Raw genomic sequence first — 14,280 nt, 5'->3', positions numbered from 1 at the left:
AATCTTACAAAGTTGTGTGGAATGATGTTATAAGGGTTCAACTAGTGCACTAGTGGCACATATCCATGATAAACATTGTTAGTCTGGTTGTTTTTATCAGGAAAGTCAACATCATGAATAAATGAGATGAGCTGATTTTTCTCCAACCAAGTAAGCTCGGAGTCATAACTGTAGTAGCTCCGATCTATTATCTCACGTGTATTTCTTGTAGCGCGGAAATAAGCTAATAATTGATAATAAAGAAACTTATTCGGGATGAATACGAGATACTTTTTAGTAATCAATATAAATTACCTAACAAATTTATTGACAAAACGCACTAGGAGGTAGAACTGGAATCAAGTCATCCTTCACATGCACCCAAATTCCTATATTATTATCACGAACATCATCATTACCAAGATCGAAGGTAATGTTCATGTCCTCATTCAACCCATATGTCTTGCAAAATACTCTCCAATTAGAACAACCAAAATAGGTGTGATCTTCATCATTTTTTACCTTGACAATCAAAGTGAAATGCTCTGTTCTTAGGTGAGCTATCTTAGGCTCTGTGTTGTCCTTCTCTTTGAAATAAAACTTGTCCAAGACAGCAAATCTTGCATGGCAGGGAACACACTAGTCGAATTGTACAAAATAAAATTAAAGGTTAACTAAAGCAAAAAAAGCACACGTCATACTTGACTAACAAAAAACACATGCCGTCTTTACATACCGTAATAATCGAGAAGTCATCTGTCAGCTTGACGGTGAAGGACGTATGGTTTTCTAGGTGAGGATAACGGTCACATATACCCCTATCATCCCAACACAAATGGCACGCAGGGTTCCTATTGTCGTCGGACCACACCATTTCCTGTGTTCACTATTCTATATAAGATTAAAAATGACACACATTGCACAAATAAAAATCTATCCTACAGCAAAAAACAAAAATCATGCAATGATGGACCTGCCAGACACTAAGTAGCTTAATTTTTTCTAGCAACAAAGTCAAAAGCGCTTGTCCTGCAATAGATCTCAACAGGCAAAAAGGTTCTCTTTCAGTTACAACCAATAATCAAGTTAATATATCTCGAATATTATCAAATATAGTCTTGAATACATCTCTAGTACAATCTAGTTCACTCGCAGTTCCTGATCAAACTGATCACCCAAAGAGTTGCCGTTGTACTGAGGCATGGGCGATTTACACCCACAACGAAGGTACCATCACAGGATCATAGCTCGGGTGAGATCCCTCAAGAACATGCCAGGAATTGAGAATGTGGCGTCCAACGCAACCAAGTAGCGACAGACGTGCTCGTCCTCCTCCCTAACACGACAACGTACCTCCTCCTCGGGGGCCCGCTGCCACCGCACCAAAAGTGGCCCACGTGACGGCCACCAAAGAAGCTCCGGGTCAACGACGGGAGCCCGGTTCCTCACCAAAATGCGCGCCCTGGAAGGTGGCACCTCCTAGTGCCAGCCCGGTGGAGCCCAGTCCCGGACATGGCGCCTCTCAAGCAGGTTGTCGCCACCGAGTCGACGACGAGGATGCGGGACGGGAATCGCCGACGTATCGAACAATTTCTACAACTATTTAAATTCTTAATATTTAATAAAAGTTTCCCCAAAAAATGAAACAGTACATCCACTACATTGAAATACACTCATCTGCAAAGGATTAATGCCATTTGCACTTAAACCAAAACATACCTTCCTTGCCTCATCTGCAAAGTCCCCCACTTTCTCTCGATTTTTCTCCATCGCGACCCATCAGCGGGTACTCTCAACATCCTACCTTTCTTACGGCCTTCTCTGTGACATTGCAACAACTTGGCATTTTCTTTGTTTCTAAACAAATGTTTCAACCACGGTATTATATGAGCATACCACATCACCTTGGCAGGAACCCTCTTCCTGGGGCGCTGGCCCTCAACATCACCAGGGTCATCTCGTATGATCTTATACAGCAATGCACCACATACCGGGCATGCATTCAAACTCGCGTACTCCTCACCACGGTAGAGTATGCAGTCATCAGGGCATGCATGTATCTTATGCACATCCAATCCTAGAGGGCAGAGAACCTTCTTTGCTTCGTACGTACTGTCAGACAATTCATTATCCTTTGGAATCCTTTTCTTCATTATTTTTAGTAGCTTCTGGGATCCCTTGTCGGATATATCATTCTCTGCTTTCCATTGCAGCAATTCCAGTGTGGTACCGAGCTTTGTGTTGCCATCTTCGCAATTTGGGTACAACCCTTTTTTGTGATCCTCTAACATGCGATCGAACTTCAACTTCTCCCTTTCACTTTCGCGTTCTCTCTGTGCATCAACAATGACCCGGCGAAGATCATCATCAGCGGGCACATCTTGTGCCTCTTCATCTTCAGCTTCCCCCGTTGCAGTATCACCGTATTCAGGGAACATAGGATTCAGATGGTTGTCATCTTTGTCTTCTTCTTCATTGTCTTCCGTCATAACCCCTCATTCTCCGTGCTTGGTCCAAACATAATAGTGTGGCACGAAACCCTTCTCAAGCAGGTGCAAGTGAAGGTTTTCGAGGAAGAGTAATCCTTCCTATTCCCACAGATAGTACATGGACAATACATAAAACCATTCTACTTGTTTGCCTCAGCCACTTCGATAAAATTATGCAGGCCATCAACGTTGTCGGAGGTGCGTCGGTCACCGTACATCCGTTGTCGGTTCATCTGCCTACATTATATGATTAAGTTTTTATATATAAACAACATACAAATCAAATTGTGCATCTAGATCAAATAAACTCACACATACACTCCTTCACTAAAACCCGCAAACCGCACTACTTCCAGAGCATTTGAAATGAGCTAAACTAGTACTGAGAAATGAGAAGATGAAGTTGCTAACCTTTTTAGAACACTTGGATAGTTGGTGCACCGACAAACCTAGACAAATCTTGGAGGAAATGAAGTTTGGAGGTCGAGCTTGGAGAGGAAAGAAAGCTTAAGTGTGGCTCGGACATTTCATCAAATACCTGATGTGCATAGAAGGTGAGAACTAGAGTAGCACACACCTCCACACGCTGGCAGGCCAAAAATGAGAGGAGTGAGCGGGCAACAAGCAACATATATGTAGGCAATCTTTTAGTCCCGGTTGGTGTCTAGAACCGGGACTGAAGATAGCCATTTAGTCCCGGTTCCAGACACGAACCGGGACTAAAGGGGTTGCGCCAGGAGCCAGACCCTTTAGCCCCGGTTTATGGCACGGACCGAGACTAAAGGTCCTAGAAGAACCGACACTGATGTCCCTCGAGGCGTGACCGACGTCCTCGCCACTCGAAACAGGACCGATGTACGCATTAATCCCGATTCGTTAGTCGACCGGAACTAATGCTCTTAACGGGTCAAGACCAAAGCCCTATTTTCTACTAGTATTGATGACACGTTGTTGAAATCGAAGCAGGGATTGGTTAGGCTGCTCGATGAGGAGAAGAGATGGCGTGGGGATCATATATAGAGTAAACCTATAAGTCGTTGGATGTGCAAGGCTAATCGAAAGGTCAGACGCTAGTCTTAATGTAAGTTACCTCCACTTTGACTAATATAACTAAGTACTCCCTCTGTTCTTAAATATAAGTCTTTGTAGAGATTTCACTAGTGAACCACATACGGATGTATATAGACATACTTTAGATTGTACATTTAATCATTTTGCTCCGTATGTAGACACCTAGTGAAATCGTTTAAAAGACTTATATTTAGGAACGGAGGGAGTATTATATATGCATTACATTAATGTAAGTTACCCTCCATTATGACTAGCCTTGGAAGTCTTGAAAGCCGTGCTTCCATGGCTAGAGACGGACCATGTTTCAACTTTGGTCATGGCTCCACGTTCTTCGGCATGGCATAATCAGATGCATGAAGGCCAATATTATGAACGGTTGTAATCGGCATTGTAAACGCCAACGTGGACCTGAATTATCTATTTTCTTATGTTTGTTATAATTGAATAGAACAAGTGACGCGCAGTGGTACGCTGAGCAGGTTTTGTGAAATGAACGAAATCTATCGCGTACTGCTAATTCTGAATACATGAAATTTTACCTCCCGCTACAATACACGAGCATTTGTGTTATTTGTTGTTAAAAAAGAAATTCAAGTTGCCCTGATTTCGCCATTGTTCGTCCGAATACGTACGAGGCCCGCGCGTGAACATCTGCGGCGTACCTTCCACACCCTCTATCACGTACACGTTCTTCCATGCCCCTGACGAGATCACCACTAACATTTCGCCCAGCCGGACCGTCGCTGTGGTTCATCAACGCGCAGCTCAATCGTCCGACAGCTGAGACATTCGGCCGCCATCTTTTGTCGCGTGCAACCGCGACATACCTCACGTACGTGTCTACGGTTTCACAACTCTCGTCGCCCCATCTAGACGAACCGAATTGTATAGAGGAAAATGATATGGCCCACTGACGGCCATCTTTTGTGGCCATAACAATATAGCCCGCGCTTTGTGCGCTTTGGCACTTTGACAATTTCCTTACCATGCACATGCACGGCATATCTGCGCCCCAGGCGGGCTGCATGCAAATGCACTTTCGGGCGAATGTCCACCCGTACACAAAATTCAGTACTGCCTCTTTTCTTTTACGAAAATGCTAGACATATAAAAAGTTACATTAGGATTCTTTCTTTCTAACTAACCACTTCCTCCCTGATTTTTAAGGGGATGCGGCCCTCATTCCCCTTAATCTCCAATCAAAACCCATCTTTTTATAAAACCTATATAAACTTATGTATGTGTAGCATTGTTGTTTCTTTTATTACTCTGAAATGTTGTGTGCTCCTCGAAAAATAATCAGAGCGTCGACATTGCATTCAGCCACTGACATTGTCCCCAAGCGTCAAATTCGTGCACTACTCCGTGCCATGTGAAATTGCCATCAAGTTTCGTTATTCGGTGTGTGGGAGTACTAATTAGTCGCTGAAATTAAATGAAGCCTTGCAGACATACACTACCAACAATTGAACAACACATATTTCCTGGCTCAAGACTTTCTCACATCATGCATGCAGGGCCGGAATTGGTTTAGGAAAATGAAACAACAATCCCGGTGTTCCAAACGAAGGCGCGCACATGGATTTTTTAAATATGAAGTTAACATCGATCCGTCGATCGTTCTTGCTGCATGTCGATCTCGTCGGTCGTGTCACCAACGATCGGATCAAATGCCGATCAGACTTGCATGCCGTCGTCGCTGTCGGCATCGGTCATCTCCACTTTGTCACTGACCTCGCCACCCTTTCCTCTTTCGATGTACACCATGTCGATGTTGTACAGTATCGGGATCATGACCATGGAGCAGAGGCACGCGAGCACGGGCCCGAAGATCCACAGCAGGAGCGGGACGCCGCCGAAGAAGAGCCTGTTCCCCACGAAGTTGAGCAGGAAGCCCCTGTCCAGGACCTCCAGGACATACTCTTTGTTCACCGGCAGGTGGCGGCCGCCGTCGGGGAGGGCGAAGAACTGGGAGAGGGCGTTGACGAGGAAGGTGGCCTGGTTGAAGGTGCAGATGGCGAGGGTGTGGCAGAGGAACGAGAGGAGGAAGGTGGTGAGGAGGGCGACGTACTTGAGCGCCATCATGTACTCGCCGTGCGCGCCGAAGACGGCGTCGCTGATGGGCTTCTTGACGGCGTAGGTGCTGCTGAGCACGGCGGCCACGCCGGTGCAGAAGAGGACGGACGTGGTGGCCACCAGCGTGGAGCCCATGATCACATTCCTCAGCGACTGCACCACCAGCACCGCCTTCTTCTCGTTGTCCTTCATCATGGAGAGCACCCAGAGACGGCGCGCGGCGGCGTTGATGCCGATGGTGGAGCGCAGCGGGCAGCGGCGGACTGAGCGCCACAGCCACATGTGGTAGACGATCGGGAAGAGGAGGCCCACAGGGATCAGCACGAGGTCCAAGTAGCTGTCCCTCCACGCCATGATCGCTCCTCCTCTCTCTTGCTCTCTCTCTCTCTCTCTCTCTCTCTCTCTCTCCCTCTCTCTCCCTCTCTCTCTCTCTCTACCTTGCAGCGTGCATCTAATTTTCTTTGTGTGAGTGCACTCGAGGCGTCTGCGATTATTTGGTTGATGGTGGAGAGCAAGCATGCATGTTAATATATAAAGGGAGACTAGCCGGAGACGATCGATGATGGTAGCTAGCTGGACCAAAACGACGACGACCACGGAGTTAGGGCACGTAGGTGTGAAGCACATTGCAAGCATGGTGATATGTGGTGCAAACTCTATTCAAAGGCCACCATGAACTAGTGACCTAAAAAGTAGTCAAAAAACCAGACATGACCAACCCTGCATGACGACGAAGCAGCACACAAATGTCACTCTCCGTTCGTGGTATTTGCTTGTTTGTTTGTTTATGTTTTACCTTTTTTATGGGAAAAGTAGATCATGAGTAGTATATTCCGAGGGATGCCCATCGGTGCTCTTGTGGTGATATTAAATTATATGCCAGTAATGGTATCCAGCTGCTAATAAGTTACTAGCAAAGAATCACACACGTATTGTTCTGATTTATGGAAGCCAATAGATGAAGAATGATGGATGAAAAGATTCTAGTGTCACGTAGTATAAATCAGTTGAGGAAACCGTGTGTGTGTGTGTGTTTTCACTCGCCGACCCTTCAGATAGAAGTACTCGCTGGATTCTATAATGTAGTGCAGATAGATTTTTTTTTTTAAAGTCGAATTTTATAAACTTTGATCAAGCTTATAAAAAACTATTTGTATTTATAATATCAGATATATTAACATGAAACTACATCTATGTTGAATCTAATGAGATATATTTCGCATCCTAGAGGTAAATGGTTGTCTCGATAAACTTGATCAAAATTAGTGAGATTTGACTTCCTAAAAATCCTATATGCACTATATTGTGAAATGGAAAGGAGACTCTGAGATCCCCCTCCCTCCCTCCCCTCTCGTGACTCACGTCGCCCCCGCGGCGGCCGGGCCGCGCCCCATGCATCCCGCCTCCTCGCCCCTCCCTCCTCCCTCCCGTTGTCGCCGGTGTGCCGTGCCGACCCTTGGTCGGGCGGCCCCGGTGGCGGCGGCCCTATGGCCCTTCCCCTCCTGGCTTGGATGGCGCGGGGCAGCCCGGGGCCTGGTGGTGCTCCTCGACGGCAGTGGCCTGGCGCGGCGGTAGGGATTCCCCCTGGTGTGGTGTGGGTGGTCTTGGTGGCGGTGGTGCTGCCGTTGGTGGCTGGGCGGCGATGGTGGCGCTCCGGCCCTGCACGCCCTGATCTTGGCCCCTAGGGTTTGATCTGGGTAAGGTCGGGCCTGCCTTGTTGCCTCCGGTTGGTAAGCGGCACGGCTCGGGCGGGGACGACAGCGTTGATGCCGCTCTGTTGCAGCATAGCGATGGGAGCTTCACGGGCTTGTCCATGCCCGGCTGAGCTTTTGGGCTGCATGAGGGTAGTGGCGGCTGTGGCCTACGTGCAGCAGCACGGCGGCGGGGACTTTAAGAGCCCCGGGACTTGGCTGGAGCTCGGCCGGGCCTAGCTGGCCTGGTGTGTCCCGGCTGCTGTGTCAGGCCGGCACCCGCCGATGGCAGTGGAGGACGTCCTCCGGGTGGCCGCGCTGGTGCCGCCCTCGGGTTCCAATGGTTCTGTGTGCTCTCATCGTTGTGTCTGGATGGCGACCATCTTGGACGGTGGAGGTGGTCCCCTGCTGCGTGGTTGTCCTCCTGTCGGACCTTGACTTCGGGTGGTTCGCCTCAGACTGACCGACCTTGCTACATTGTCCATGGTGAGACGACAATGGTCACTGCAAGATCGTGGTGGCGTTTGTTGGTGGATGGCATGCTTGGTGGTGCGCCTGTGATTGTCCGGGAGGTGGTCGTTTCGGGGCCGGGAGAAATCCTTGTCTTTTGACACCGACACGGTCACACTTGAGAGTGTCATCCTTCCTTCCTGAAGGGTGTCGGGTGTACCTCCTCCCCACGCCCCGGAGCGTACCGGGGGAAACCCTAGGACCTGTCCGGGCAGCAGTGCCATTGACGTCATTATCCTTCTTGGAGGTGCTGCTTGGTACGCGATGGATCACAGTGCTTGGATCGTGGTGGGAATATTTCGGAGGAGAAGCAGCGGTCGCGGGTCATTATTGTTTTCATTAATCCGCCGGTGTTGGCATTGTTTTCTCGTTCTTTTCTTTTGGGCGTGGATGTGTTGTTTGCCCCAGAAGTGGTTTCATGTTGTATCATGTGTTGCTATATATATAGCGGGGCGAAAGCCTATTTCGAGGGAGGACTATCTTGTGAAATGGAGGGAGTAGATGGCATACCTAACCAATGCACGTTCTAGACCTCATTTGGCATTATTATTTTCAAGGTGAAATATTGGCATTATTCCTCGAAAATGGTGTTACGCCCCGCTAATACAAACTCAGTGATACGGTCTGAAACGCGATGCAACCAACATGTGGTGTCACCTCCCAATTTTCCTATATTACCTAGATTATGAGTGGATGCACTCAGTTTTCAACGAAATAAACCCACACTCTAGAACTACCTTAAACGAGTCTATACCAAGTTCTTTAGTTTATACTTGTTCTTAGTGTAAATCCATGCTCTCAAATAAGTCTGTCGGTTTCAATCCCCTCTCACCGACCGGTTGTTGGGGAACGTCGCATGGGAAACAAAAAATTTCCTACGCGCACGAAGACCTATCATGGTGATGTCCATCTACGAGAGGGGATGAGTGATCTACGTACCCTTGTAGACCGTACAGCAGAAGCGTTAGTGAACGCGGTTGATGTAGTGAAACGTCCTCACGTCCCTCGATCCGCCCCGCGAACAATCCCGCGATCAGTCCCACGATCTAGTACCGAACGGACGGCACCTCCGCGTTCAGCACACGTACAGCTCGACGATGATCTCGGCCTTCTTGATCCAGCAAGAGAGACGGAGAGGTAGAAGAGTTCTCCGGCAGCGTGACGGCGCTCCGGAGGTTGGTGATGACCTTGTCTCAGCAGGGCTCCGCCCGAGCTCCGCAGAAACGCGATCTAGAGGAAAAACCGTGGAGGTATGTGGTCGGGCTGCCGTGGAAAACTCGTCTCAAATCAGCCGTAAAACCTCTGTATATATAGGTGGGAGGGAGGGGACCTTGCCTTGGGGCTCAAGGAGCCCCAAGGGGGTGGGCCGAGTCCAAGGGGGAAGGCTCCCCCCCCAAACCGAGTTGGACTTGGTTTGGTGGGTGGGAGTCCTTCCTTCCCTTCCCACCTCCTCTTTTTTTTTCTCTTTGATTTTCTTTCCTAGGCGCATAGGGCCCATTTGGGCTGCCCCACCAGCCCACTAAGGGCTGGTGCGCCACCCTCATGGCCTATGGGCTTCCCCGGGGTGGGTTGCCCCCCCGGTGAACTCCCGGAACCCATTCGTCATTCCCGGTACATTCCCGGTAACTCCGAAAACCTTCCGGTGATCAAATGAGGTCATCCTATATATCAATCTTCGTTTTCGGACCATTCCGGAAACCCTCGTGACGTCCGTGATCTCATCCGGGACTCCGAACAACATTCGGTAACCAACCATATAACTCAAATACGCATAAAACAACGTCGAACCATAAGTGTGCAGACCCTGCGGGTTCGAGAACTATGTAGACATGACCCCAGAGACTCCTCCGTCAATATCCAATAGCGGGACCTGGATGCCCATATTGGATCCTACATATTCTACGAAGATCTTATCGTTTGAACCTCAGTGCCAAGGATTCATATAATCCCGTATGTCATTCCCTTTGTCCTTCGGTATGTTACTTGCCCGAGATTCGATCGTCAGTATCCGCATACCTATTTCAATCTCGTTTACCGGCAAGTCTCTTTACTCGTTCCGTAATACAAGATCCCGTAACTTACACTAAGTCACATTGCTTGCAAGGCTTGTGTGTGATGTTGTATTACCGAGTGGGCCCCGAGATACCTCTCCGTCACACGGAGTGACAAATCCCAGTCTCGATCCATACTAACTCAACGAACACCTTCGGAGATACCTGTAGAGCATCTTTATAGTCACCCAGTTACGTTGCGACGTTTGATACACACAAAGTATTCCTCCGGTGTTAGTGAGTTATATGATCTCATGGTCATAGGAACAAATACTTGACACGTAGAAAACAGTAGCAACAAAATGACACAATCAACATGCTACGTCTATTAGTTTGGGCCTAGTCCATCACGTGATTCTCCTAATGACGTAATCCAGTTATCAAGCAACAACACCTGGTTCATAATCAGAAGACATTGACTATCTTTGATCAACTGGCTAGCCAACTAGAGGCTTGCTAGGGACGGTGTTTTGTCTATGTATCCACACATGTAAATGAGTCTTCATTCAATACAATTATAGCATGGATAATAAACGATTATCTTGATACAGGAATTATAATAATAACTATATTTATTATTGCCTCTAGGGCATAATTCCAACACCGGTTTGGTTGGGTTTCCAAGGAATTTGGGAGTTTCCTTCCATGTTGATCTTCCTGAGTTAATGATGGGTTAGTTTTTGCTATAGCAACATGTTAGTATTTGCATCTCTATGGTCTTCGTTTTCCTAACTAACCCCTTCTCCTGAGTCTACGTGGACATGGTCGTCGGCATGCTAAGGTAATGCTTGTGTGTTGCCTGTCTTGATCAGAGTAATGTCCCTACCGATATTCTTGGGAATACTTCCAATCCGTGTCATACACGACAGCCTACTACAACGGCGATTCAACGTGGTTTAGTTCTCTACAAGTCTTTGCATATATTTGGAGCAATGATGGAAAGTTTGGTCGCGGATTATGCGAGAATTTTGGGGCCTAGGGACATGGTAGTTCCCCCCCCCCCCCCTTTGTTCACGGTGTTTATGCACTTGTGAGTTGAGTTACCGTATTATTTTATTGTACCTAATGTTTTCTTTATCTGACATAAGATGTATTTAATTTATAACTGAAAGTGTGTTCTATCGACTAGAGGGGGGTGAATAGGCGATTATTAAAATTTCATCACTGAGTAAAATCCCAGTGAGGAAAATCCTCAGTCATGAACTGAGTGCATCAGAAATAGTACTTAATCAGAAGTGCAAAAACATCTACAGCAAAGTACTCAGCGTGAATGTAGAGAATCGGTTTGCATAGGATACGAATACAGGATAAGCAGGTGAAGAATAACTCAAGTGAAGAATTTGAGCTGAGGAATTCAGAGAAAGTCTTCAGTCAAATTCTTCAAACAGTACAAATGAAAGTCTTCAACATACAATTGAGGAAATGAAAGGAGTTGAGGAAATAGAACCAGTAGCTAGATGAAGACAGTTGTTGATGACCCAGTTCCAACTGCTATGACAGTTATACGTCTGGTTTGGAGCAGCTTGGTATTGAGATCAAAGGACACACAATCCCTACCATATTCTCCTTGATCTAAGGACACACAGTCCTCACGCAACACTCATGGTAAGTCTTCAGGCTAGACTTCCAAACCCTAACAAACTCGGCACTCGGTGATCCACAATTGACTACTGGATGCTCTAGACCATGACGCCTAGTCGTTTGGAGGATGCACAGTCCTTAAAGGTAACAAGCGTCGGTTCCACACAGGAATAACTTCTTCACTCATGTTCAATCACTTGAGTTTTGGTTTGGTTTTGGGTGTTTGGGGTATTTCCTCACTCGATGATTTTCACTCAAAGTCTTTGAGGAATTTGGGTTGCTCTAAATGACTACTGTCAGTTTCTCTCAGAGCAGCCAACTAGCTAGTGGTTGTGGGGGCGGCTATTTATAGCCTCGGAGCATCCCGACATGATTTGACATAAATTCCCTTAATGATATGACCATTGGGTGGATAAGATTTGGGATAGGTGGCACATGGCGCGGCAACTTTCGAAACTTTCAACTGTGAAAGTCCTCATGTTCCTCACTTTGAGGATTTGGTAGGTGTAGGTTTGGGTTGAGAATCATGAGGAAATTCTTTCCATAGTTTTACCTCGACCCTCTTTAATAGTACGGTGTTCCTATGACTCAAGAGTAAAGAAAATGAAATAGAAAGAGTAAATCTTCAAGTTTCAAAGTCTTCAGTGTATTTTCTTCGAGGGACACAAAATTCCTTATCTTCAATGTGTTCACGAGGAATATCATTTTCTTTGCAATTTCTTGGCGATCAAAGTCTTCAAGGAATGAGCAAAGTATTCACCCAAAGACATACATTTTTAGGGTTCGATATTCATCGAATAACTCAAACTCCTCAACGACTTATAGAGCATGTGTACACTTACAAACTTATCAGTCTCTTAACCTATAAGTCTTAAAATGACCAAAATCACTAAGGGGCACTAGATGCACTTATAATCTCCCACTTTTTGGTGGTTGATGACAAATAGGTTAAGTTTCCAACGGGGATAAAAATGTGAAATGTAAGTAGGGAGTTTGAGGAATTTGATTGCAAGATACAGAGAAACTCCCCCTGAAGATGTGCATATTTAGGAATTTGCGTTGGATAGCAAATGCACATTGATGATACATATCATGGAGATCTCCCCATGTATCTTGTAATTCACGCATGCATTTGACATATAGTATGAGGAATTTTGAAATGCATGATGAAAAATGGTGTGTGACGAATTTCAGCATGCATGCATTATTTAACTTGAGGAATAAGCATGCGAGGAAAAACGTTCAAAAGTTTTAGAACACCATCAGTCTTAAGTCCCAACTCATTACATCAAACACTTAAGAAGAAATAAGAGTTTGTAACTTAATAAAGTTTATAAGCCCGTAAATTTGACCCGCTTGAAGACTAACTCTCATATTTCTCCCCCTTTGCCATCAAGTAACGAAAAGGGACAAAAATGCGGACTAACGCCCATGAAGAACTTCACTTCTTTGGTGGAGGAGAAGCGCCAACATTCTTCGTGTCCGTCCTCATGTTTGGGCTTGTTGCAGTATCAGCAGGTTCTTCATCAGAATCAGCAGCGTGGAATGAAGAATATGATCTATCCACCAAGTCAGGAACTAGGATCTTCTTGAATTTCTTCTTTGGTGGCCATGACCAATCAAAGTCTTGAATGAATTCCAGTTCTTTGAGTTCCTCGGGAGACATGAGATGTGATAGTATGGCCCAGGTGCGATCAAATACCTCATGAAGATAATAGTGATTTTTCTTCACTGCATTTTCAGTGTCATTGAAGGTTTTCACAATGGAGCCAAACTGGCGTTTAACCCAGTTATGGTTTTGATCAAATTTCTGATGAAGACTGAGGAGAAGCTCTCTGTTAGTCATCACCCGTGGGGCGGTTGGACTTGGAGGTTTTGCTCTGCCATCAGATTCTTGGGTGGCAGTGTTATCATGTGAGGAATAGGATGCAGCCTTATGAAATTGACCATCCAGTGGCCGATTTCTTTAATCAATCATAGACTTGCCTTTGCCCTCAATTGGTTCAAAAGATTTCTTGATGACTTTGAGAGGAGGCAGATAGCCAAGATGATTCTGATAGTCTGCTTGATAGTTGATTGTGGATCTGGTTCTGATGAAATTGATGATCCAAGGCACATACATATTCATCTCAAATGGTGACAAGGCATTGTTGGCCAAAGTACTCAAGAAGAAGTCATGAAAGTTCATTTTGATTCCATGAATGACGTTCAACAAGATGTTCTTCATGATTTTGACAACATATTCTTCATTATCATGCCCTTTGATAGGTGCGAAGGAATAGGCCAATATTCTGTAGACTGTTCTGGGCACATACTCCAATTCCTTCACCGGGAATCTGGTCCTTGGAGGTTGGCCCGGAGCTAATGGCTTCATGAGGGCCTCCATTAGATGATTTGGCAACTCTTTTTTATCATATAGGTTAATTGCTTCATCTGAAGGAATTGAGATTGGTAGAGCTCGAAGCAATTTTGTGGGTGGAGCTGTTAAGTGAGTGTGCTGAGTCATGTAGTCTAGGACCCAAGAGTTGATGTTTTTGGGGTCACCTGAGATATGCAGTGTGTTATAGAACTGAATAATGATACATGTATTCCAGTCACAAATATCCGTGCAGAATGGCAGTAACCCTGCATCATGAAGACACTCAGAACCGGGGTAAAGCAAGGGATTTCCGCCATATCACAATGAGGAATGTGTGTGTGATGAAATACATTTCTCTTCTCCACAAGCACAACAGCATAGTAATTTAGTTGTGTACTGGTCTAGAATTTCATGTGCCTGATACAAAGCTTACCGTATGGATTTTCTCCAGTGAAGAAATGATGTTCATCATA

The 14,280-nt window shown here is 46.1% G+C and overlaps 1 protein-coding gene across 1 annotated transcript; it reads right to left on the bottom strand.

The window, feature by feature from the left end:
• Positions 1 to 4,912: 4,912 nt before the first annotated feature.
• LOC123410512 lies at positions 4,913 to 6,209 on the bottom strand. The gene has a single exon (XM_045103457.1). The coding sequence runs from the start codon at positions 6,132 to 6,134 to the stop codon at positions 5,217 to 5,219; it is 918 nt and encodes a 305-aa protein (XP_044959392.1). The 5' UTR covers positions 6,135 to 6,209; the 3' UTR covers positions 4,913 to 5,216.
• Positions 6,210 to 14,280: the final 8,071 nt, after the last annotated feature.

The sequence above is a fragment of the Hordeum vulgare genome, chromosome 7H (assembly GCF_904849725.1).
Source record: "Hordeum vulgare subsp. vulgare chromosome 7H, MorexV3_pseudomolecules_assembly, whole genome shotgun sequence".
In the NCBI taxonomy this organism is placed as follows: domain Eukaryota; kingdom Viridiplantae; phylum Streptophyta; class Magnoliopsida; order Poales; family Poaceae; genus Hordeum; species Hordeum vulgare.
This window is presented reverse-complemented; position numbering and strand designations above follow the sequence as displayed.

Coding starts and splice junctions, on each gene's coding strand:
- LOC123410512 (XM_045103457.1), bottom strand. CDS start 6,134: ATGCTTGCTCTCCACCATCAACCAAATAATCGCAGACGCCTCGAGTGC.